Source organism: Crassostrea angulata, chromosome 8, assembly GCF_025612915.1.
Source record: "Crassostrea angulata isolate pt1a10 chromosome 8, ASM2561291v2, whole genome shotgun sequence".
Classification (NCBI taxonomy): Eukaryota; Metazoa; Mollusca; class Bivalvia; order Ostreida; family Ostreidae; genus Magallana; species Magallana angulata.
In genome coordinates this window covers 39,223,817-39,251,313 of record NC_069118.1, presented here as the reverse complement: position 1 = coordinate 39,251,313, position 27,497 = coordinate 39,223,817, and the positions used below count along the sequence as shown (strand labels likewise).

The window sequence follows — 27,497 nt, the reverse complement described above, 5'->3', positions numbered from 1 at the left end:
AGGTTCAAATTCAATGAGTATACAAGAGTCATTCTTTATTTGCTCAATATATAATTATCTTGTGGCATTATGAACAACATATTACATAAGTAAAATGATATTTATAGACATTTGGCATGATACAATGTAGGATACGAAATAGAGACACAGAATTACATGCATAACAAAAAAACAATTTATGGAATAATGTTGCGGTTATCAAAAGCTAAATAGAGATATTTCCCCAGATTACACAAATCTTTATAATTTTGGACACTTAATTGTATAAATTCATAAACAGATGGTTTTTCCCAGTTATATATCTTAAGATACGGTATTTTAATCATATTTCTTTCTTCTGAGGACACTTTAAGACAAAAGACTGCTGTTGCACTTTATGATCAAAGTTTTAAGGGGTTCATCTTTAACTGCATCCTGTTAGTTTGAAAATCTTCCCAGCTATACTAGATAAATGTTTTACAGGAGCAGTCGAAGCTTGGACTGAAAAGTACTGTTTGACGATCTTTATCTTAGGATATATTAAGTGCAATAATAGAAAAAATACATGAATCTTATATTTTCTATCAGTCCAAACTAATGTACTTAATATACGAGAGAGAGAGAGAGAGAGAGAGAGAGAGAGAGAGAGAGAGAGAGAGAGAGTGAGTGAGAGAAAGAGAGAATAAGTAAGTAAAAATATTTTCAAATGGGTTATAAAACTGGAAGTGATATTGATTTTCATCATGGATGGACAGTGCATTCATTTTGCTTTTAAAGGTGCATGTCTGTCTCCTATTCTATTGGGACATAGTGAAAGGATGGGGATTGGGGTGTTTAGCACTTCTTATAACAATAGATTGTTTTGATACTTAGATTATCCTGGGGGGCAAAGTGTGTTGTTGACACATTTCTTATTGAAGTGCAGACTAATTAGAGTAAATTGTTTCAATGATTAAAACTCTTAATAACAACACTCTTGAAAATGTTATGAAATTGTGCTGTTATATTTAGTTATATTAACAATTCAAAATTTTTTTATCTCAATAATTATTTCTTTCTTCTTTAAAAATAAATTTAATAAAATTCAATTTCAACTATCCATTTATTCATCACATTTTTTAAAGTTAACATGCATAAATAAGCATAGTAATGCAAAGTAATGCCATGTAATGCCAGCATTACACTAAATTTTGGAATGTAATGAATTACATTACCATTACTTGTAATGCTAATTTTGTGGCATTACACATTACTAGCATTACTTTGAAAACATGTAATGCATTGCAATGCATTACCATTACATTTAGCATTACCCCAAGTCTGCATCTAACTATAAAAAAGCATGCTAATATGCACGCGTACATATACTTGTATAATTATGCAGATCGAAAATATATGAAATAGCTATCCATCCTCATAATTAGTTCGAATTATGGATTGACTTATCGTAAATGATGATGATATTTGCACGTAAATCTGTGGGGGTGGGGTGGGGGGGGGGGGGGGTTATATTGCCAATTACCGAGACTAGATATCAAATTTTGAAGAAAAAAAATAAGCTTGAAAATTTAAGAACAACGCCATCACCTTACCAATATACACGTTTGCACTCATCAGTATCAAACACAAATTTGTTTTTGTGTGTTATCAAAGATGAACATATCACTATTATTTGAACGCATGTATTTTGCACGTGACGGTATTCAGTTATACACGTGATTAATAGCACTTTTTAAGGTAATTATGTGCGATACCGTCACGTTTAATATGAGAACATATATTTTCAATGCTAATTAATTCGTAAGCATACAAGTACATGTATATAGTTTATTAAATAAGACATGAAATATGAGCTTGTAAAGTTGTATGGCGATGTTACTTTAAATATAAATTGTTTTTAATAATTTTTCAATAAAAGTATGAGCGTTAATGATATTTTAATTTTGCAGTATCTAATCATTCCTCATATGGGCATTTTACACGCCTTATTCACCCATCTTCAAACAAACTTGATCGGTATACGGGACATACTAGAGACCTAAATGACATGCAATTTTATATAAATGATATATTTGAATTTCTATGTGCTGCGTCAAATAAAATGACTTTGTGGGTGTATTTATTATATTTTCATGTGAAATCTGGTAGAAAAATATCATGACATGACATCCATAATTTATTAATGCAAAAAAAAAACCCTGAAATTAATTTGAATTGACCTGAAAATTTGAGCTAGTCTTATTTATTTTTAATTCTATTGAGAACCTCATGCAAATAAATAATCACGACTATTTTCCTGAACCGATATGAAGATAAGCAATCGCAACTTCTCGGGCCTTTCCGACAGGCTCGGAAAATTAACATCACCGGATGTTAGAATTTTATACAAAATGGAGTCGCTTCCTAATGAAGTATAGCTCACATCTCAACAGATCATGAAATGTGTTGTATTTATATCAAGTTCTATAAAAGGGGGGTTGTCATGGACATTCGAGGTGTTTTTCCGAGACTGTCGGAAAGGCCCGAGAAGTTGCGATTGGAAGATAAGAGTATAATTCCATTTAGAAAAAAAATTATCCGGCAGACTTTTTACATTTAAAATTGTGCAGTTTCTACCGGATGAGCATGATTTTACATATGTAGCTTTAAAATAATACATTTCTATTTCATTATGTGGTCCCTTGAAATCATACAAACTAATTCATTAAGTTTTGATTCAATACAACGCAACAACAAAAAAATCAAAATGGTTTGAAATACATAATCTCCAAGAGAATAAATATGAGTTAAACTTTGTATTAGAATACTGTACAAACCAATGTGTTCTCCGTTACTTCATACAATGGCAAGGATCATAAAAGTACTGTTAGAGATGCTTACAGTAACGAACGCGATATAATAGTAAAATGTTAAACTTCAAAACGTGTTGATGAAAATATTAAAATTTACCATAAAAATTAGTACAACCAACTCGTTATTTTCTTCTTTGTGGTGTGTTTTTTATGTAAACAACCAATGATTATTCATGCAACAATTTTATGTTTTGCGGCCCATTTGACGCTTGTGTCAGTATGATTTGTACAAACAGGGAAAAGTAAATATCCAGCAGAAAGTAGTTCATCTCAGCGTTTTAAGGGCAAGCGGAGTTTTCCTTCTTTAGCCTCATCCAGACTGTTTATTGCACACAGGTTTCTCTCTATGAACTACTCCCTCAGACTACACACAATCTACCAAAACAGAAATATGAAATAAAGTTTGTAAATGAAATAAAACCCCAGATACATGTATCATCTCTCTCTCTCTCTCTCTCTCTCTCTCTCTCTCTCTCTCTCTCTCTCTCTCTCTCATAAACACAGTAATGAAATAAACATGTAGACCAATCAAAAGAGGAATATTAATAACTGTCTAAACAATGCACAGGCTACATGTAACTAACTTTCACTATAGTAATTTCTCATGAAAAACCTCCCAGATATTTAAAAGTTCAATACATGTACCTATGCATGCTTCAATAAATGTTAAAATTTTATCAATTTAAGGTAGTCCTATACTCGGCACTAAATGGGCTCAATCATTAAAAGCTTAGCTTTAAATGATAGATATACATTTTAGCAATACATATACAAAAGAAAATATGCATGTTTACATGCTAGTTTGTTTGTTATCACCTCTCAGACGGGTGTACCCCCTTGCGAAAATTATTGACAATTACGAAATTTGCCAGACGTCCGTTTTTCCTAAAAATAATTACCAATTTTGGGAAAATTAGAACTGAACATACAAAATAGAGCATAAATATTTATTTAAGCCATATCTCATCAATAATTTTGCGCAAATTTTTGTAAGTAAGTACGCTTTATGGACCTGATGTATCAAAATAGAATACAAAAAATGCAATGCTAGTATTGCGTTTGGTAATTTTTTTACTATTTTATGGACTCAAACTTAAATTCATGGTGTTTATTCTATAGATCGACATCTTAGAAAAAAGATTTGGTAAAATAAATTATATGTTGACGGATTACTTTTCACGCTATAAGCTCTAAACCAAGTAGACCCTGACGAAAAAATCCATAAAAATCACATTTTGCTACAGTTTTCTGCCTAGATCTGTCACCAATGTTCGATATCATTTTAACATTAATTAATTGACGATTGAATAAATTCGAAATAGCTTCTGTCTATAAATTTAAACCGGTTTTGGTAAAAGAAAAAGAAAAATTTCGGGGGGGGGGGCATCTAAACAAAGAAGATATAAGCATACCTGAGATCCTGGTTAATCAGACACTTCGTTTTTCATTTTACTTTAACAGAATCGAGTTTCTCAACATTAATCATTTCTATCTCTCATAGAATACATGTATTACCGTTCTAATTGCTTATTATTGCCATTGTTTACAACAGCGATGTAGAGCAAAATCAATACCGGGTATCTAAAACGCTTTGTAAAAGTCGAACCAATATTGTAAAATCCGTATTATGACGCAGTGCGATACTCGGACTACTTTAAAACGATGAATTGATAATGTTTGCAAGGAAAAGGAAAACTGATCGCCAGTACATGAATGAAAATCACTAATTCGAATAGAACTGATTGTTGAATAATTTCAAACAGGTACACCCTCTTAAATATGGATTTAATGTGGTATGTCGATATTAACGTGGATAAAAGTACATCATGATCAAAATACTCTCAACGGTTTAAAATTTTCAGATTTTACAATATTTGACCAAAAAATATGTTTTAAAATTTTTTGGAAAGGTAAAGACTATAAAAGCCCCAGAGGTATTCGAACTTACGACTTGCAGACCCGTAGTTATATAACGCTCTAACCCATTGCACTATCTTGTTGGGTAATATTTTTGGGAAAGAGGAATATTTATAAAATTATACGCCTCTCAATCAAGTATAAAAAAATCATGTCAAGTGCTGCGTGCCACTAAGCTCGTACTACGTATAGCTAAAAATCAAAGCGTGGTTTACCAAATGGATGCATCAACGTGAAATGAAAATTTAAAAAAATTACGCTCCTGAATACATAGTACATGTAAAAACAGTTATGTTTTACAGTGTGGCGATCTGCAGGGCAAAACAATTAACAACGATAACAGTTAACTATCAGATTCATCAGAAACGTGCACAGTTGGATCCGCCTATCTATTCATTCATTACGCTAAAGGTTTCGTGCTTAGACATTGTGACGTCACGTTGAATGCTCCGAACAATTTACCAAGAAAATAATGTGAAACAAATAGTTGCAAACCATTTTTTAAAGAATTTGAAGAATGTTTTATTCATCTTTTAATTGCATGGCATTCTTTAACATATTTTACCTATTCTCGTAAGATTATGACATTGGTAGCCATTTGCAATTTACACAGAATTATGGGTACGAATCTGACGACAGAATTTTCGGGTAGCTTTAGTCCGAATTTTCTCTTCACCCAAGCGTTGTTGTTGGAGCTTGCTTCGCTCCCTATTACACAATTTTAATTAAAAACTGTCATTTCACTCATCCAGTTCATGTCGAAGACCGTCACTGTACACTGAGAAGAATGTATTTCAATCAAATACCAGTATGTGGTAAATGTTCATATGTCACCGAGTTCATTGTAGCTGTTTTTGAAAATAGGTTTGCCAACATTTAAAACGTCAACTAAATCACATGCATACACTGAGTAGCAACGTTTGTCACATAAACTGATAAATAACGTTGTAGCACATGTAGGTATATACACAGAAAAACACTTTTAATATAGATCACCTCCGCTACCGGTTTAACGGTTTGCTCCCTTTTTACATGATATAAATTTTATCCAATACTTATCGGCAACATTTGAAGTTTCCGTCGCATTCATCAAACTATTTGAATCTGGGGATAAAATGATATTACCCGGAGTGAATTTTATCTTAAGAGGACGCGGGATACATTATTATATACATCTCATTCTCTCATCAGAAGTGGTGCCTCGCAACCTTCACAAGTTCACAAGAGTGTACATGATTGTATGGTACATAATTGATATTCGTGACATCAGAAATAATTTTTACGTCTTGTGTAACACAAGAGGAAAATGTTTGCGTTCATCAATTTAACAGAATGTACAGTTATGTATTTGATTACGTTCTCTTAGAAACATCGAATTTGCCTAATTTTCATTATTTTGAACCAGAACAACACCGCCACTGGGGTCCCTCTGACCCTCCACCCTCCCCACCTGTTCTTTTATTTAATTATAGCCACTATCTGAAATGTGTTAGACTATTACGCAAAACGGTTAATACCGGTATGTTTACAAATAATTTATAGACATTTTATCATTCTAATCTTCCTTTTTCGAATAATAGAATTACACTAACCGTTGTTCTTAAATAAAGATTTATTACCTGCGCATCTATTAATTATCCCAACCAATAAACACATGTTAATAAACTATCATCCCATCAGGCTTCAGAGCCCTGGTTTCTCTTTTATCGCATACTAAAGGAAGAGTTATCGTCTATTCTTAGCTCCATTCGAGACATCTGCAATACACCGGGTCTTTCACAGAAAAACACGTTGTCTGGGAAGGGCCCGAAGTGTTCCGAATGCCTTATGAGATAAGCGTAAAATTCAAATTCAAGCTTACCTTTTAAATTTATACACACAATGAGAATTCCTGATGAACTGGGTTATTTTGCGGAAACTTTACCCGGTGGATGTCGCTTTTTGCTCGGATGTTTCCGTATGATAGACCCAATTAAGCCATTTTGAACAATGAACAATTTTTTTGGTTTGTGCTTCGACGGAAAATATTTTCCGCTTCAAAGTCGTCTCAAACGGGCTTTTCGGTCAAAAATTGAAATAATTAAAATATATATACATACATCAGTGTGGTTCTTCATTGCTTCTGGTCTTTCCGCATACTCTGAAAAAATATCCTGGTCTTTTTTTATTGGTGTTGTTGTTTTGTTTGTTTGTTTAATGAAATAAATTTTTCGGGGGAGGGGGATAAGGTTGACGGAATTTATGTAAGAAGGTGGCATAACTTTAAAGAAAGCTACGTGTATCTATCTATCTATCTATCTATCTATCTATCTATCTATCCATCCATCCATCCATCCATCCATCCATCCATCCATCCATCCATCCATCCATCCATCCATCCATCTATCTATCTATCTATCTATCTATCTATCTATCTATCTATCTATCTATCTATCTATCTATCTATCTATCTATCCATCCATCCATCCATCCATCCATCCATCCATCTATCTATCTATCTATCTATCTAGTTTCCAGATCATACCATATGCGGGTGTACAATAAGTACATGTATATATGTACACTTATTTTATGAATGTATGTGAGGAGAAGAGCGTGAAGCGGCGTACTCTTTATAACGTAATATACAGCAACTGTGCAAGCTGTATCATTAATAAATTGTAACTTTGCAGGGATTGCCCTCTGAGATCTGTAGTCCCTTAATTTTCACAAACCACTGTCATCATATATCCTCTCCAATCTTACTAAGATGCAGAGTCTGGGTGATAAATACATCTGTGCAGACTCTGGAGCGTGGAGGCAGTGAACAATCTTCAATTACATTACAGAAGCTTAAATGACTAAACATTTATTGCTGTTGGGCATTCTTAAATAAATAGTGCCTGTTTGGGAGGGTAACAGTTGAAATTGACACCCCGAGAAAACCATTGTCAACCGACGCGAAGCGGAGGTTGACAATGGTTTTCGAGGGGTGTCAATTTCAACTGTTATCCTCCCAAACAGGCACTATTTATTTTGTTATACTGAATGTCTTTTTAAAAAATTTTAAGAAAATTTTTCTGCTTTTATATAGGAATAACGTGAATTCTACAGCGAACCGTACGCGCATAATTTTCGCGCATGTAACATTTTTTATTGTTATACTTTCATGTTAAATACTGAAATCTGATTGGTTAAGACGCAGTTAATAATATTTACTATTACCCTCAGCGTTAGCAACGCACTTGGCAACGGGTAACATTAAAAAATGTTACATGCGCGAAAATTATGCGCGTACGGTTCGCTGTAGAATTCACGTTATTCCTATATAAAAGCAGTAAAATTTTCTTAAAAATTTTAAAAAAGACATTCAGTATAACAAAATAAATAGTGCCTGTTTGGGAGGATAACAGTTGAAATTGACACCCCTCGAAAACCATTGTCAACCTCCGCTTCGCGTCGGTTGACAATGGTTTTCTCGGGGTGTCAATTTCAACTGTTACCCTTCCAAACAGGCACTATTTATATAATGTTACCCGTTGCCAAATGCGTTGCTAACGCTGAGGGTAATAGTAAATATTATTAACTGCGTCTTAACCAATCAGATTTCAGTATTTAACATGAAAGTATAACAATCATAAATATCAAATTGATATTCATGAACGGATAAAATAGTGATTTGTACCAGTCAAAGTTTTATTATTTAAAAAACAAAACAACCAGCGGGGGTCCAACGATGGGAAGGGGGGGGGGGGGTGGCGTTTGGCGAGTTTTCTGCCCAGGGATCACATCCGCTAAAGGTACTATGAAAAGGGAGGAGAATGACCTGTGACAAAGGAGGTCATGAAAGCAAAGCCAAATATATCGGAACGAATGTTATTGTGAGTTACATAAGACGTTTTACAGTTTCTACTATCATTACTGAACACATAGAGAGAGAAAGTACAGAGTTATCTTTTCTTGGGCGAAGAGATTGAATATCTGCAGCAGACAGCGGTTTTAATGGGATAAAAACGCTTTTTACCGAGTTTATTAGGAATATTTCATTGTGAACGTTTTTTTTTATAACATTTGCAACATTGTGTGGGAGGATTTGCATAACTTTTGTCAAGTAAGTTGTTTTTTGACATTGTTTACAAATCGTGTCCTACTTTCGATTCTTCCCTTGTGTATTATTTATATATATGTCATAGAGTGTAGAGCGGATACCATGCCCCTGTGGATTGATGTTGTACCTTTTTCCTCATTTTTCTTCCGTTTCGAGGTGTTCACCCACATAACTTGGACTATTCCAACCTCCCGACTAGATGACGTGTAGCTTTAAATCGAATTTTGTAAATGTGTTACAAGTGACTGCTATAAGTATAATTGCATTGATTACAGGATACCCCTTAAAGATATTAAGTTTACAGTTGTTACTGATTTTCTTTATGAAACAAACAATGATTTTAAAAAGAGCTGGGGCAGAACATTTTGCTAAACAATGTTGAAATTGAAATTGCTACGTTCTATAATTCTATATGCAGGATACAAAGATGAAACAGCGTTGAGAGCGGCCCCTTGTGCTGGAGTCAAGTTCTGGAGGTCTATTTATTCCTCGTTACTTCAGAATATAGATTGCGAATTGCCTTTTTTAATTTTATTTTCATTATATCAACATTAGCCATTTACAGATGCCAAACATCTTTGATTCTTAAAATTAACAGACTCTTTATGAAAACGTTTTTACATGTATATTTATTTCATCATTGCAAAATCCATGTTACTAAGGCACACTAAAGTGTAATGGAATTTAACGTCCGTCTATGATTTTTTCCTAAGTTAATATATACCTTTGCAGTTTTTAAACTGCATGCATGAAAATACGATTTTTCTTAAATAATGGAAAGTCTTCTTTACGAAAAGAAAATATTATGCATCGTTATGTTTATTCACAATTTAGTACAGTAACTATTATTCATCTAATTTAGTTGTTGTGAAACATGCTGGAGATCTTTTTAAAAAATATGACTTAATTATCCACGCTCTATTATTAATCGTCGAGAATACTTAATTATATTTGATACGGACATTTATGAAAAAAGCACCTTCAAGGAGAGGATCATAATTAATTTTAAAATCGGGGGCGGGTTGAAATTTTTCTTATAGAATCTGTAACAGAATAGCTATTTATTTATTTATTTGTTAATTATCGATTATATATACTGTGTCATAAACTGTATTTCTATACAAATGTATAAAGGTAAAAAGAAAATGAGATGATTATGACAGCGAGACGCAGATGTTAGTTGTGGTTTTATTCTTCTTTTTAAACTGCATTGGTCTCCAAAAAAAAAAGAAAAAAAAAGAAAGAATATGAAACAACAAAAGCCATAATAGATTCGTTTTCATTAAAAAAATCTAAATGAATAAAATCTGTGTGAGCATATTTTGTCATTGATTATTTGCCCAAAAAATATTATTGCATGTTTTGTTTTTGGAAAATAAGGATCTTCATCTATACATTGATATCAACGTGTTTTATTTTTGTTAATCAATGCTCAAAGGCCAAACCCACCCCTCCCCTCCTACAGGACTACATTATTCATCGATTATCACAAAATGGCGCTAAAATACATGGAATGATTTTGCTACACATACACACCTTCCTCAGATAGAAAATTTTACAAATGAACCGAATTCTTTAGACACGTTGCATCAGGGGAAGACAGGGGACTGTAAAGGGGAGACGCTGCCCTCTTCTTTCTCTTTTTACAGCGTACACTGCACATTGTTTAATAATTCAACATATAGAAAATTGAATTAGAAGGAGCTGTCCTTCCCCCCACTTCCTTTTTTTTTGGGGGGGGGGTATATATTTTTTTATATTTCAGTGAGGTTTAGAATACAGGCATATGCGTGAATCGAGAATTTTTTTTCCAAGACCTATTTTCTGTAATTTTACTACGTAAATTAAAGAAATTTGATTTTTCCGGAGGGCGGTCCGCACCATGCCCCCCCCCCCCTCTTTAGATCCGCGCATGGAGGCGTATATGACCTATATACAACGTTTTACCGTTACTCCCGTATTCATTTATAATATATAAAAACATGTTTTGTAACAATTCAACATTTGAACTTACAAACAAGTTTTAGAAATTACTATGACAATTTTAATTGCAAAGTTGATTAACTGCACATACATGTATGAATCACGTGTTTAGACAAGTTTTCATCGAACTTGTATCAAGAAGAAATTAGTATGATTTTTTGTGATTCAAATTCTATAAAGTAACGTGAAAGTCCATCCTACAGGTGTTCCAATTTGAATTATTGTTTTTTAATTAAACGTCATTCTTAGCTTGAGACGCATGCCAGGAACAAAAATGGGTACTGTTTACATTTTTTTTAGTGATCATTCGTAGAATTTGATTGATTGAATCATCACTATCAAAGAAGGAATTTAAAGAGAAAAAATAAGTTAATGAGGTGTAAATATTCCTCATAGATTTGAAGTCTATCTAAAACAATTATAGTATGCATGTACAATGTAGTTATTTTTACATGAACGTAAGATATATTTAGACGTCAGAACCGGGGGGGGGGGGGGGGGGGGTCACCCCTCACTTTTTAATCAAAATGATACATAACCATAACCATAATTTTTTGCTTGTCAAGAGTTTTGATAAGTCTAGCACCCCTCCCCCTCCACCCGCCCTTACAATTTGCTTTCGACTCTCTGAGATATATGTACCAAAAATAGCCCAAAACCCCTTCTTGGAGATTTTTGTTGATCTGTGCATTCATTCTATATGCACTGTAGTTCTACATTAATTAAAAACAAAAAAAACTTGCATAACCTATACACTAAACAAATTCCGATATTACAACACCCATATCACAAAGACATTGGGTTCCTCCATGCATAACGTTTGATTGTTTATTCAGGGTAGGAGGTCAGGAGATTTAAACATACAACCAGGAAGTAAATTACACAAGTCTCGTATTCTCTCATTTCAGTCTCATGATCAGGGCGTCACCACACGATTATGGCCGAAATAACTTAAAGATCACATTGATACACACGGTAAGTAAGAAAAAGTGTACATGTATGGATATCTAATTATGTAAAAACGTTGACATCTATTATATATACAATCGCTTCCGTAAATATTGGATTTAGCTCAAGATTATAAAGTCGATAAACAATGTTATGTATAGATTCTTATTACTGAACCGAAAGTAGTGGCTATTTTTAAACATACATGTAGGGGCATGAATTTATCGAGCTCCTTTTGTCTCATTATTTCATCTAGTTTTGGGGAGGGTTTTTTTGGGGGGGAGGGGGGTTGTTTTTGTTTTTTGTTTTGTACTTTTAAGGAGGGTACAAAAATTGTATTATTACGCGAACCAATTGCTGTACAAGCGCGGATCCAGAAATTAGTCCGGGGGGGGGGGGGGGTGTCAGAATTAAAAGTCGGAGGGGGGGGGGGGGCCTTCACTAATCATCAGAAATCTTGACAAGCAAAAAAAGCCAAATTCCTAACGTCATGATATTCCTAATCCGTGGGAGGGGGGGGGGGGTGTAAGAAAAATATAATTCAAGTTCATACCTAGGAAAAAATGAAATTCCCTGAATCATGAAATTATCCAAGGGGAGGGGGGGGGTGACGGGGGGGGGGGGGGGAAGTAAACTTATTGCTCAAATAAAAATCAAACCTAAGAGAAAAAAAAATGTATAAATCCCTTAATAATGAAATTTCTAATACGTAAGGGGGGATGTTTGCCAGGGGTGGTCCGTGGCATATTTGCGAAAATTTTATTATCTATATTTAATAAATTTTCATTTTCTCGGGGGTCAGGACCCCCCCCCCCCCCCCCACCAACGAACCCCCTCTAGATCATCGCATTATGTACTTTTAATCAACATATAATTGTATACTTTAAACCAAATGACCTGGGTCACAAAAAAGCCGCCCAACCGGCAAACACAACACAATTCCATGGGACCATCCTCTGGAATTATTTTAGATCCATGCATAATTATGTACCTTGCTTAATGAAATTTATCAAATTTCTGTTAAGCACCAGAGATATTAAGCCAAAATAGAAAAGTAACTAATGATATGGAATGGAAAATTTCTTGGTAGATGTCAAAATGACCATCTACTATTCTGAAATTAAACATTTGCTTGCATATCGTTTGTGTTGTGTTGTTGGGGAGAGGTAAAAATGATTGTCTTCTAAACCTTTTTTAAGCAAAATTAATACATGTTATATGCAGCTTCCTATAATTTAATTGCACTTTTCTGATTTCAGATGGCATTATCTGAGTCCCAAATACCACCTGACGCCCAGCATTATTTGGTGTGTGGCACTGAAGACTGTGAGAAAAACTGCCAGTTTTACTGCAATGACTGTCACCATCCAATGTGTGAACAATGCAGAGATGAACATCAGAAGAGTCCGGAAACCGAGGGCCACGAAGTTGTACATTATAAGCAACGCAAACGTCAGCTTCCTATGCAGAAATGCAAGATCCACCCCACAAAAGACATAGATCTTCTCTGTGAGGAATGCCAAATTCCCCTTTGCTCTAAATGTGCAACCACTAAAGATCATCGCGGTCATGTGTTTACCGACCTAGAAATGGTCTTTACCGAAAAATGTTCGTCTTGTAACGCAGAAATTTCTAAAATTCGAAGCTATTTTGAGCCTACTTCTCACGATTTGAAACAGGAAATTGCAAGGGATGTTACAGAAATAAAAAAAATCATGGAAGGTATAAGAAAATCCGTGAAGGCTGAAAGTGAGGCTTTGAAAAAGCTGGTTGACACAGTCACATCAGATAAAATGGAACAAGTCGACAAAATAGAACACTCATTATTACAAATATTAAACAGCCAAAACCAAGAAATAGATGACTACATCAACTATCTCAATGATTTAGTCAGAACATTTTATGGTTACTTATCTCCCTCAAACATAGAACAATTAACATTCGCCCTCAAATCTGAAAATTTGATCATAAGACCCATACCAGAGACATCAAAACCAGTCCCACCAATATTTACTGCTGGTCAATACAGCAAAGATGTTGCCAAACTACTGGGAAGAATAACTGCTCCTAACATTAAACCAGAGAACAGAAAAATAAAACCCATGGAGACTGTCTCTATTCAGTTGAAACCTACAGGGAAACAGAGAAAACAAGACAGAGAGAAATCTGACGTGAAACAAACACTGTCTCTGTCTTCCTCTGTCACCAAGGTCAGGGAGTACACAGTACCAGGTGTAGACAGTGTATATCATATATCACTTGGTAAATCAGGTAGACTCTGGGTCAGTGATTATAATAGTAAACTTGTCCAAACAGATCTACAGGGGAATCAGGTACAAAAGATACAAACCAGTGGTATGTCTGAAGGCTACCATACAGTCACCCAGGGCGGGGATCTGATCTATACAGACAAAGTCATCAATAGGATAACATCGGATAATACAATCACTGAATTCATTAAAACGGGAGGCTGGAGACCACTCAGTATACACTCCTCCCACATCAACGGGGACATACTGGTGGGGATGAATACAGATAGAAAGGGTAAAGTCACCAGGTACAACAAGACAGGGACAGAAATACAGAACATACAGAGAAACAACAAAGGACGTGGACTGTATTTGCTACCGCACTACATCACAGAAAACATCAATGGTGATGTCTGTGTATCAGACTATACCAATGCTGTAGTGGTGGTGGATAAATCAGGACAACATAGGTTCTCCTACAAAGGTCAGGGGTCAGGGTTTGATCCCTATGGAATATGTACTGATGTGCTCGGTCACATCCTGGTGTGTGATATTAACAGCGAAACAGTTCATCTCCTGGATCAGGACGGTCAGTTCTTGTCTCTACTACTTACAGAACAACAAGGGGTAGAGTGTCCCCGTAGTGTGTGTGTGGATGATGAGAACAATCTCTGGGTGGGACAATATGGTACCAACACAGTGACAGTGTACAAGTATCTACAGTGAACATTATACGTGTATGTTTATACAATAATTATGTACTGTGTGTGTATGTTGTGAGACAATGTAACAACAACACTGTGATAGTGTACAATGACTGGTATATACAGTGTACGTTGGAGTACATATCATTCATGTAAACATGTGTATGTTAATTCGTAAATATATAGAATAATTTCATCGCTGAACAGTTATAACTATTAGATATACAGGTACTAGCACTCTTCGTTTTTATTTAGTAGTTTTATGGTATTGTTATTTTAATTGGTGCGATAGGTTTATTAAAATACATTAACTTTTTAAAACCGACCTACATTAAGAGTTTTAAATTTTAAAAGAAATTGTTGGAAATAAAGAGGAGTCAATTTTAATGGAAATTGACAGAATTGAAATCAAATATCATATGAAGAATATCGGAATTTTCTTATATCACAAAAAATTCTTTCCGACATGTACATATGTAAGTGAAAATGAAAGTATTATTATTTCACTATAAAATTTACTGCATGAAGTTCCGAGCACTATAGAGCGTCAGCATTGAAGAGAGAGAGAGAGAGAGAGAGAGAGAGAGAGAGAGAGAGAGAGAGAGATTTATTAAGAGAGAAAGAGAGAGTTGTAATATTCTATATGATAATTCAATATCATGAAAAAAATTAAATCCCAAGAATTTTTTCTCGAAACGCCCCCTTAAGCTTGTCATTTACGTTTAGCGGATTGCCACAAATGCCCCTGAACGTGACCGAAATTGCCTTTAGTATACATGTAGCATTTGTTTGAATGCAGAATAAGTTATAAAGCCCTTAGAATTACTCTTTTTTTAAGTTCAAGAGGCATGACGATGTCAAAATCATCGGACTGGAAACAAGTTCAAACTTGACCTGTATTTCGTCGGAAGCAAATTGAAAGGGGGGGGGGGGGCTAAACTAATCCTCAGAAATATTGAGGAAAAAAAAACTAATTCCCAAAATCATGGAAATCCTAATCCGTGGGGGGGGGGGGGGGGGGGTTATACCTATACTTCCAAAAATTTTTTTACCTACCAACATTTTTTCCCCAAATCATGAAATTCCTAATCAGTGTGTGTGTAGGGGGGGGGGGGGGGGGCACTAGTATGCCTATGGCTCCAACTTCTCAATCTTTCAAGGTAAATTTAGGAACAATTATCTTTGCTGCGAGGAAAAGTGGGGGGGGGGGGGGGGGGCTGAACCCTCTATGATGCTATGTCCCTAATGGTAAGGTCTAACTTTGCAAAAAAAAGGGGGGGTGGCTAAGCTCCCCCTAGACCCCCCCCCCCCCTTCCCCGGTTCCGACGCCTATGTAATTAACCTAAAGTGAAATATAAACTTAATATGCATCATGCACTTCAAATGTTAAGAGAGCGCAAACTACTTCCCTAAGTTCAAAAGGCATAACTCCGTCAAAAATCATTGCACCAAAACTAAATTCAAACTTGATCAGTCTGTATTTTCTTGTAAATAATCTATATATCAACTTTACATGCATCCCTTCAAAAGTTAGAGAGCGAAAACTGAGAATTTCGACTTTTCTTTTTAAATAAATGCAAGAGACACATCTTTGTCAAATATCATCGGGCCGAAACCAATTTGAACTCCGCCTATATATTTATAAGATGCATCCATATATCAAATTTGAGTTAAATATGTGCAACATTTGTTGAAACAATGATCGGAAAGTGAATTTCCAATTTTTTTTTCATAGCCCAAGTTAAAATATTATCAGACCGAAACCAAATTCGACCTCGACCTGTATATTCATCGAATACATCCATTTATCAAATTTGAGTTGAATATCTACAACGATTGTTGAGATTTTGATCGGAAAATGAATGATGACGGAATGATAGAAGGACGAAATGACGGAACGGGGTAACACTATATGCCCCAGCCATTTAACGGCGGGGGCATAAAAAGAGAGCTATCATCTTGATTTTTCTTTATACAAAATTAAAACGGAAATAACACATTACATCATTTTAAGGATTAAATCTTAAATCTTATCACAGTAAACAGAGAAAATGATTTTGTTACTCGGTGCACCCGGGTCGCCTCTGCACAAGACCAATAATCTACCATTATGGCACAGTGGCCTTCCTTCGGGAATATAAAGCCGAAAATTTAGTAAATGCATAAATTTATTTTAAAACAAATTAAATAATTTGCATTCATTTGAATTGAACTGACGATTCACGAAAAGACCCCTACACCAATATCTATCATCTCCGACAAGTCTCCAATTCATATCTTTAGCCGTTCTTTAGATGTCTCGTGGACAAAAATTCATTTAAATTGAAAATTTTACATATATGTAATTTTAGCTGCAATAATGTAGCCCTCTCCGATTTTTTATATCTGATGTTTACTGGAGAGGGCTACAATTCCACAGGATCTCCGTAATGGTGCAAAATTAATTTTTTAATGCGGCTGACTTCGGTCTTAAAAGATCGATTTTATATTTGACTTCTTTTAGATAAAATGATTTTTAAATTCAGGTTGAACAAATTAACCGTATATAAATCAAAACCAGATAAAACACATCAGCATGTTTACCAGTCGTCTTTTTCAGCAGCCATGACAGTTCTCGCGTGATTTTATGGGATGTACGCTTGGAGTTTTGATGGGCTTGATAACGTGAATGTCAGTGTAAATAATCGATCTTACCTCGTTATATCACTAAAACATCATTAAAGGAAATGATATATAATGGAAAATTCATATTTACCGCGTTAATTATGTTTAAAATAGGGGAATTCAGTTCAAGATCCGCTCCTGAATTCTCATTGGCTGTCCCAAAATAAAACCGGTCAAGGTCAGTAAACATGGCGGACAAATTCAACTTTCGTTGTTGACATACACGAAAAATAACCGATATATGCCAAATATGGACTATACTTGATATTTTTGGATTAATTTATGCCATAGACATCTACAACGTTAGAGTTCAGGTAAGAAATGCAAATGTTATTGTCATCTATAAACGATTTGAGACGAAATCGTTGCGGGAGTGAATCACTCCCGCACTTGCACCATTACGGAGATCCTATGGAGTTGTAGCCCTCTCCCAAAAAAAAAAAAAAAAAAAAAAATCGGGAGAGGGCTACATTATTGCAGCTAATGTAATTTGGCATTGGAACTTTTTAGCCCGAAACTTTGAAAGAAATTCTTTTTTCTAGAAATCCCTGCACAAAATTTATGTAAAATTGTGAAATAAAATCATACAGCCGTCCCCATAGAAAATTTACACTATAAAAGTATATGTCTCTAACATAATTATCCAAGTTATAATTCTTTTTTACAATGGTGTATCCTTTGACCTATTTTTGTTGTTTACCTGTGATAAATAATCTCACCTGGATTTACAGTGTCAGTCGCTATACCTGATAGAGAATTGTTATACTTTCAGTACTAATTCAAATAGGTCGACTTAACTTGTATAATTTTATGGAAGTACGTTTGTTTTATACATATCATTTTTTGTTTTCCTGTGTTTTTGCATAAAATTGGTTAAATAATTCTGATATCGGACAGGAGAGGATTTTAGGAAAATACTACAGTAATGGTGCCTAATTTAAAAGTCCGATCAAAATAACTTATATCCTTATTTTGAAATAATTTCTTTTACAGATCATAATATCTATTTGTCGTGTAAAACGTTTAAAAAAATTAAATCAAAGAAATTGTAAAAACGAATGTTCCTTGTATACATACTTATATATATTATGGGCAAATATGTGTAAAATTTATGTTGATATTAAGATTTTTAACTTGCGTTTGAACGTCCGTGTTAATACTAAATGTAATGTTTCAATTTTGTTCTTGGACCGTGCAAATATACCGGATATTACGCCCATCGAAAAGCTTGATAAATAGTTTCTACCGTTAAAAGAAAATGGCAACCTTTAAAAACAAACACATTGAACACAAAAACCTCTCAATCCGGAAAAAATCAAAAATACTATGAAACCAACGCCTTGGCGTGATTTCTTTGAGAGCGATTTTCTGACACTGGTCAATGAAATACAGAATCCATTTGTTACTTTAACTGTTGGTTCCATCTCCAAAAGAATCAAAGACAGGGAAAAGCAGGGTCCCTTTATTTAGCGTGATTGTGTGAATAAAACAGATAAATGTGTGTCTTTACCGCAATCTGATGGCGATTAGAAACTCGTTACAAAGTCGAAGTGGCAATTTTCACGGACCAGCTTGAGCCACAGCGGGGGTTACTGGCAAGTTCCTGCGTAGATTTATGACCCCCCTCCGCATCATTCCCCCTCCCCTCAAATCAAGGGAAGTATCTTTATATGATGAGAGATGACCCGTTAGAAGATACACTTGTTGAATAGGACACGAATTATACAGTAGTAACCTATCTCTATACATCAGTATAAAAAAAAATAAGATGACAGAAAGTACGGAAAAGGATGTACCTGCTTTTACGGTCGAAGATGCTCATTCACCTGTTGATTTAACAATAGCCGATAAAGAAGAACGCGACAAAAAAGAAAAAGGAACCAAAAAGTTTGACAAACTCAAACTTTCAGAGGAAGAACTCGAGGAGAGGCGACGCTCAGCGAACTACATGGAACGCCGCCGCATGAAGAAAATGTCGTCTGCCCTGGCGGATCTGCGCAAGTGCATCCCCCAACAATACCATTTGTATCATCGACGAATGTCTAAAATACGGACTCTTAGACTCGCCATTGCTTACATTAAAGCCCTAAAAGATATTCTGTTAAAAGACGACCAAAGACGCCAACTTGTCGCTATGTCATCACAGTCATCTTTTCCTCATGGCGGTATGCGACTTCCCCATGAACCGTTTTCTCCGATGAGCAGCAGCATGATCATCGCCGCTTATGCCGCTCACGGAGCTCAAGTTCCTAAACGACAGCTTATGTTTTCCCCGGATCTCCGTTTCCAGGAAGTTCCCGAACCTCGTTTCCAGACGCCCAGAGTCCCTCGCCATTCTGCCTACCAAACACCCGTCAATAATCCTATTTATGGACAGTCATTTTTCCAGACCCCGGTGTTGAATAAAACTGCCCCGGAACACACAATATCTTCCCCGGAGGAGGAAGAAAAGGAAGTAAAGCAGGTCGTAATAGCCGGTTATACGGTATTCCATAACAAGGAAGATGGAACCTCCTGTCCGATCGGAGCCTCTCGGAGTTCTTCCTGTAGATACGTCACGGAGGGATTTGATGGAGTATGTCCGCTACCAGAGGACGACGGGGCCAGGGATCAAATATGATCGGTATGTAATAGTTTGTAGGATTTTGTTCATGAATAAATATAACTATATACATTAAATGTAAGGTTATTTAAGATGTGATTGCAAACATTTAATTTTTTTCAAAAATTTAATTCATAGTTAAGGCCGATGGGGAATATGTACTGTATTAAATTTTAAAGCTGCAATAAACATGTCCTAGTTACTTGCTTCTTATACATTTAATTAAAGTTAAATTATCGATAGGCACTATACTCGCCCGCGCAATTTGGAACGCATAACTTTATCTTCGAATTAATCTAGGGGTAAATGGAATAAAAAACGATAGAAAGTTTTAAAATTCTTAAAATGTTACAAATCTTTTCCTTGGCAGTCTTAAACTCGTAAATGTGATTAAAATAGAATTATATTATTATTATAATAAATGATATTCTAAGAGCAAATTCAAGCCCCCTTCAATCAAAAAAAGATAAATCTGTAAAATCTGTTTGTCCATGAAACACACTCATTTCTTTACTCTGTGTTTGCATATGACAACTGCAATTAAATTAACATAATGTATCCGTCAGGTTAAAAATTGTGCATTCTCAGAAGGGATTAATTAAAAATAAATGCATCGGGATGGCTGTTTCCAACCTGTACTTGTGCATGTATATTGTACAGTCAATGATCAAAAAGATCAATTAAACTTTAAACCAAGTCTAACTTGTGCATTATGAATCAGAATCATTTTTGCTTCAATAATTCTGACCCGAATAATCTATTTCAAAAGTTTTTTAAAAAACTTATTGCTTCCGTTTCTTAAAAATCAAACAAGAATAAATAATATAGTTGTGTAATCCGAAGTTGTATTGCGTGAGTTAAAAGTAAACGAATGAGTAATGGAATATACTCTGTACATGAATGTAAGGTCAAGTCATCCTAATATTAATGTTATCCTAAATTATCCTAATGTACATACAATTCTTATCCATAAATAATCAATCTTATAATTTTGTTTAGACATATTCTAAATAGTTTTATACATTGTTAAAAATTTCTTAATAAATTGGTTAATTAAATATTCCATTATCAAGGCATTCATTATTCACAACATTAACCCCCCCCCCCAACCCCCCCCCCCCCCCCCCCCCGTTTTTCTAAATTTAATTCAAACGCGATCCCATACAGTCAATGTGATAAAAAGAAACTACTGCGATAAATAAGAGAATTTTGTTTGATATTAAGATAGTTCCTATCAGTATTAATTGAATTAGTTCGCATTTCTCAAGGGGTATTTCCGTCGATTAGAATAACCTCTAATTGTTTCATAGGACGCGCGAGATCTCGCACAATACCGCGATATCATCAGAAAAACATGGCACCTAAGCGACAAACGATCGACGATTTGGTAACACGACAGGGTGCCAGCATCCGCTAGTAGAGGTTAGAGATGAATATCAAACGCTAATTAACACTCATTAACAATTAGCACAACATCAAATGAAGAAGAAATCAGCGTCATGTCAAATCCTCGGCAAATTTATAAACTTTAGAATTGGAATTGAATAACCTCTGTAGCCCAATGCATTGAAGTTTTTATGTGTTGTTAAACTTTAAATTTTTGTTTTTTTAGAATACCGAAGATGTACACATTTGCAGATACCTGACAGTGCTATAGGACCATGTCAAAGAGAATAGAATTTTCAAATGTTTTCTTTTTTTAACTTCAAAATAAAACTGTTTTATATAAATAATGTCAAACTATCAATTGCCTTCTTTTTGTTTATTCAAAGAGATTGTCTCAAAAGCTACACATACATGTAAAAGTATGCGTGCATATACATGTATATACATACATGTATACTGTGACAGTCAAGTAGAATCAAATTGATATTTGAGCACTGATTATCTTTCGTGCGGCAATTTAAGGCGGCTCACTACACCTTGAAATATTTTCTGAAATCAGCAGAAAATTACTTCATTGTGATAGATATCATATTAGATAAGAAGTATTTAAGTCAAAAAGTTAAAAAAAAAAAATTGCAATTTTGGATGAAAAATTAAATTTTCGAAAAATTAATTAAGTAATTATAAACATGAACAAAGTATAAGTCTGGATGTAGTGAACTACCTTAAAGAATCTACATTTTGGTACAGGGCAATATGAAATATGAAAAATATGAAATAGCATTATTTTTTATCCACTGGATACAATGAGCAACAGAGAAATCGGACAAAGTATTCTGCATCAATACATGTATTTAACTTCTGGATACTTATATATACATGTGATTGGTTAAATATGAATATCGGCGATTTCTCTGATATAGCTAATACAAAATAACTCAAAATTATTATGGGTTTGATCTATCAAACATGAAATTAGTAACTATATAGTAACTATATAAATGTAATGAGCAAGCTGTGTGCAAAATAGGAAAGAATAGGCAATACGCGCGGATCCAGAAAATGTTTTCGGGGAAATATTTGTGTTTGCCAATCAACGAAATGTACTTTCACGATAACTCAGACAATGCATTGCTTTATTCATTTTCAGTAAATAAATTACTTTATAGAACACATCTTACTATCTAAAAAGCACGCTGATATGCACGCGTTCTTAGACTTAAATTAATATGCAGATCGAAAATCTCTGAAATTGCTATCCATCTTCATGATTACTTCGAATTATGGCACTGACAAATCGTAAATGATGTTGTTTATATTTGCAAGTAACTCTGTATCGAGGGGGGGGGGGGGGGGGGGTTATCTTGTAAATTACTGAGACTGGAGATCGTTTTATCTTCTTGAAAAGTATGAAAAATTGTTTTCAGCTTAAAAATTCAAGAACAACGCCATCACCTTCCTTATATACACACAAATATATTTTTGTGTGTCATCAGAGACAAGAAATCATATTAATGCAGGGGCCAACTATTCCTCAAAAATATAATTGTTGTATGAATCATCATAAGAAGTTTTATATACATAAAAAACACACCACAAAGAAGAAAATAAAGAGTCGGTTGTACTAATTTTTATAATAGATTTTGATATATATTTAGCAACACGTTTTGAAGTTTAACATTTTAATATTATTAAGAATCGAGTTCGTTACTGTTTCTACATGTAACGGTCATTGTATGACCATTGCCATAGTATGAAGCAATGGAGAACACATTGATTTGTCCATTATTCGAATACAAAGTTCAACTCATCAATTCTCTTGGAGATTACTGTGGAATCATTAGAATTCGTAGTGGCTCAATTTTCGTTGTAGTCGTGGATAGCCCTCGCCCATAAATTAACATCCTAAACGAAAACAACTTATATTGTTATACTTTCATGTTAAATACTGAAATCTGATTGGTTAAGACGCAGTTAATAATATTTACTATTACCCTCAGCGTTAGCAACGCACTTGGCAACGGGTAACATTAAAAAATGTTACATGCGCGAAAATTATGTGCGTACGGTTCGCTGTAGAATTCACGTTATTCCTATATAAAAGCAGTAAAATTTTCTTAAAAATTTTAAAAAAGACATTCAGTATAACAAAATGAATAGTGCCTGGTTGGGAGGATAACAGTTGAAATTGACATCCCTCGAAAACCATTGTCAACCTCCGCTTCGCGTCGGTTTACAATGGTTTTCTCGGGGTGTCAATTTCAACTGTTACCCTCCCAAACAGGCACTATTTATATAGTATATCTAGTTTACCTACTGAAACTGAAAACTGACGCATCCACAAATTAACATCCCCGCAAAAAAGCAAATATCCCACAATCCATGAAAATTGGCCCCAACGATATTAAATGAGTTAACAGTATGTATTTCAAGCTATTTTGATTTTTTTTTTTTTTTGGTTGCATTGAATTAAATTTAAACTTAGTGCATTAATTTATATGATTTCAAGGGGCCACATAATAAAATCGAAATAGATTGATATTTCAAAGGAACATGTAAGATCATGCTCAATGGGGATAATCTGCACAATTTTAAAGGTAAAAAGTAAGCCGGAATTTTTTTTTACTAAATGGTATTATAAGTCTTATCTACACTTCAGTTTATGAAGATAATCATCGTTATTTAATTGCACAAGTTTCTAAAAAGAATCAAAAATAAATCAGGTTAGCTCAAATTTTCAGGTCAATTTAAAATTTCAGCTCTTTCATATTTTTGCCTAAATAATTGATAAGGATGTCATTTCATGATATTTTCCTAACACATTTCTAATGGAAATATAATAAATACACACACAAAGTCATTTTATTTGACGCAGCATATAGAAATTTAAATATATCATTTAAATAGAATTTCATATCATTCAAGTCTTTAGTATTTCAGGTGTTTAGTACGTCCCGTATACCGTTTTGAAAAATAGATATGAAAAACTCCGAAATTTTCCGAATATATTTTCGTCTCGAAAAAAAACGCGTCTGTGTTAGTCTCTTTTTCTTAACCGATAAAGTTATTTGCGGTGACGAAATCGCCAAGTAGTTACGATTGACGACAGTCTATGACATACTTTGTATTTACGAGTAAAAAAAAAAATATGTAATAATTTTTAAAAGGCATACAACTTAGTTCTACAAGTAAATTTATTCTTATTTCATAGCACATGTATTTAGTTAAACTCGTGATTAATGGCACCTTTCCAGACAATTTGTGATTAATTCGTTAGATTGTTTTTTTTTTCAAAAATATATTGACCTTGGAAAAAAAACCTTATGCTACAGTTCATATACATGTTTGCTACGATTTAAGATATTTTGATATTTTGCCAATTTCAAATTGCAGATCAGAATTCAGATTCCTGGGTGACCTAATTTTTACTTTTACGTTAAGAATATAGTCCTTTCTGATATATTTCATTTTGTCAAATAAAATATACATGACTAAAGTAGTCATGTTGTATATTTTATTTGACAAAATGAAATATATCAGAAAGGACAATATTCATAAATGGATTTACTATACTAGTACATGCATATAGTTCTTGTAATGTATATAAATTAAGACTGATGTTTTGGCCTGATTTATATTTTATCAAACAGACATTCCATTGTTTTCAACTTCTGCCCGAGTCTACATGTGCCTTTAATACTACATGTATATACATATAGCATAATGTTATTTAAGGAGTTATTCTTAGTTTTGGAAAGATACACTTTTAAAATATTAAATATCATTAAGATTAAAATAAATCCGCTTTCAGAGAGTTTTATTGGCTTAACTATTTTTGGTACTATATTAACCTTCTTAAAACGAAGAATTCGGTGTAAAAATAAAGAAAACTATTTTGTTTTTAAAAAAAAACCTAAAAGATTTAGATTTTCTGTAAATAAATAATAATTTACATCCACATATATCACATTAAAGTTGACGACAGATTTGATGGGAAATTTGTTGACAACCCAGCCTCACCCAGGCAACAAACATGTACATGTAAATGTACATACATGAACAATGCCTTTTTGATACACAGATCAAGAGGGGGGGGGGGGCAGCGATTTTTCTCAGTACTATGTTAACTGTAACTAAATTTATTTAGAGGGGTTCTGCTGGACCCACTGGTCCTCCTTTCTCTTTAGATACATAGGTTTTTGCGTTTTATTATTGTTTCCAGTTTGCAGTAGTTTAGCTCTTTGAACAATGTAATCAGTCATCTTAAAGAACGACACTTTAGGCATATCAAAATCCTTAGTGGGGTCATAAAACACTTCACGTCGTCCCACCTCCAAAACCATGGCTCGACCAATCAAAACTGCGTATCACTCATAACTCAAATCTAATCCCCCAGTTCAATAGAAATGTCCATCTGACATAATTATTTCAATTTTAACAATTAAAAAAAGTTTGTGACCAACAAATGAATATATTCCTATTGTAGAAAATAAAAATGGCGGTAACAGTCAGACACTGATGCCATTTGATTGCATGACCTTCATGCTAGTATTTAACATAAATGCAGTCTGTATATAAAACATTTCAAAAAGTCATTACATGCATTGGTTTCTATAGCATAATGATATATCAGATCTAATTTTTTGTCTATTCTACCACATTTTAAATAACGTGGTCACGGGGGATTACATCCGCGGATCCGTAAAATTCTCACTGTGTCGGAGGATCCGAGAAAGAAAGGGGATTGAGGCTTATTTTCAATAATTTATGAAGTTTTAATTTTATCGGGAAGGGGGGGGGGGGGTCCTCGCCGACAGCCCCCCTTTCTAGATATGCGCATTGATTATAAGGTACTGATTGTGAAACTTGTATGTTAAGTATATTCTTCAATCAAATTGTTGTGCTTGCAAAGAAAAATAATTTAATAAAACGACAATACAAACTATTCAACCCTGTTAAAGTTTTAATGAAAAATTAATATTGAAAACAGAAAACGTCAAATATATTACAACAATTCCATATGATTCTAAAGGAAAGAAAGAATAACTGCTTTAGCTGCAGATTTAACGGCATCTTAGTCAGCTTCCATATTGACTATGTTTAGTAGACGAAATACTAGTAATAGACGATTGTCATATCAGTAATGAAAGCACATGTACAATAGCTGTGAATGGCACAATGTCTGAATGGTTTGAAATTAGACAAGGTGTTCGTCAAGGAGGTGTATTGTCTGGATTTTTATATTGTGTGTTTATCAATGATTTATTGAATTGTTTAGAAAATGTAAGCAGTAACTTTGGTGTGTACAATGTAAAATCATCAAACCCAGCATTGGCCGACGATAATGCATGTTTAAGTTTAAGTCCAACGGGCTTACAAAAGATGCTAAACGTTGCATATAGATATTCATGTTTATGGCGCTTTTCCTTTTATGTACAAAAATCTAGCGTTGTTAGGTTTGATAAGGGAAGGCCCCCAACGCAGCATGCCTGGAAATTAGGATGATGACATCTCAATCAACGATAGCTACAAACATTTAGGTATTATCCAACACTGGTGATCGAAGAACGGAAAGCTGTAACAAAGGCAGGAAAGCATACTTCGCAATACGGAACGACCTGTCTCATAATACGAACCCTCTAACTCTTGTTTATGGTGTCCGGATAGGGCCATTTGCGTTAGCGCGACATCGCGTTCAGATAAACGAGACATCGCGCTAACACACAACACGCCGTCGCGCTAACGCAACTTTGCACAACACGCCGTCGCGCTAACACACAACACGCCGTCGCGCTAACGCAACTTTGCACAACGCGCCGTCGCGCTAACACACAACACGCCGTCGCGCTAACGCAACTTTGCACAACACGCCGTCGCGCTAACACACAACACGCCGTCGCGCTAACACAACTTTGCACAACACGCCATCGCGCTAACACACAACACGCCGTCGCGCTAACGCAACTTTGCACAACACGCCGTCGCGCTAACACACAACACGCCGTCGCGCTAACACAACTTTGCACAACACGCCGTCGCGCTAACACACAACACGCCGTCGCGCTAACACAACTTTGCACAACACGCCGTCGCGCTAACACAACTTTGCACAACACGCCGTCGCGC

The 27,497-nt window shown here is 34.7% G+C and overlaps 2 protein-coding genes across 2 annotated transcripts; both read left to right on the top strand.

The window, feature by feature from the left end:
- The first annotated feature begins 11,743 nt into the window (after positions 1-11,743).
- On the top strand, positions 11,744-14,954 carry LOC128158449 (uncharacterized). Its single transcript, XM_052821302.1, has 2 exons — positions 11,744-11,793; positions 13,026-14,954. The coding sequence occupies exon 2, from the start codon at positions 13,026-13,028 to the stop codon at positions 14,739-14,741; it is 1,716 nt and encodes a 571-aa protein (XP_052677262.1). The 5' UTR covers positions 11,744-11,793; the 3' UTR covers positions 14,742-14,954.
- Positions 14,955-18,817: 3,863 nt separating this feature from the next.
- Positions 18,818-21,663, top strand: LOC128158455 (pancreas transcription factor 1 subunit alpha-like). Its single transcript, XM_052821311.1, has 2 exons — positions 18,818-20,006; positions 21,598-21,663. Exon 1 carries the CDS (start codon positions 19,152-19,154, stop codon positions 20,001-20,003), a length of 852 nt encoding a protein of 283 aa, XP_052677271.1. The 5' UTR covers positions 18,818-19,151; the 3' UTR covers positions 20,004-20,006; positions 21,598-21,663.
- The last annotated feature ends 5,834 nt before the right edge of the window (positions 21,664-27,497 follow it).

Coding starts and splice junctions, on each gene's coding strand:
- LOC128158455 (XM_052821311.1), top strand. CDS start 19,152: ATGACAGAAAGTACGGAAAAGGATGTACCTGCTTTTACGGTCGAAGAT.
- LOC128158449 (XM_052821302.1), top strand. CDS start 13,026: ATGGCATTATCTGAGTCCCAAATACCACCTGACGCCCAGCATTATTTG.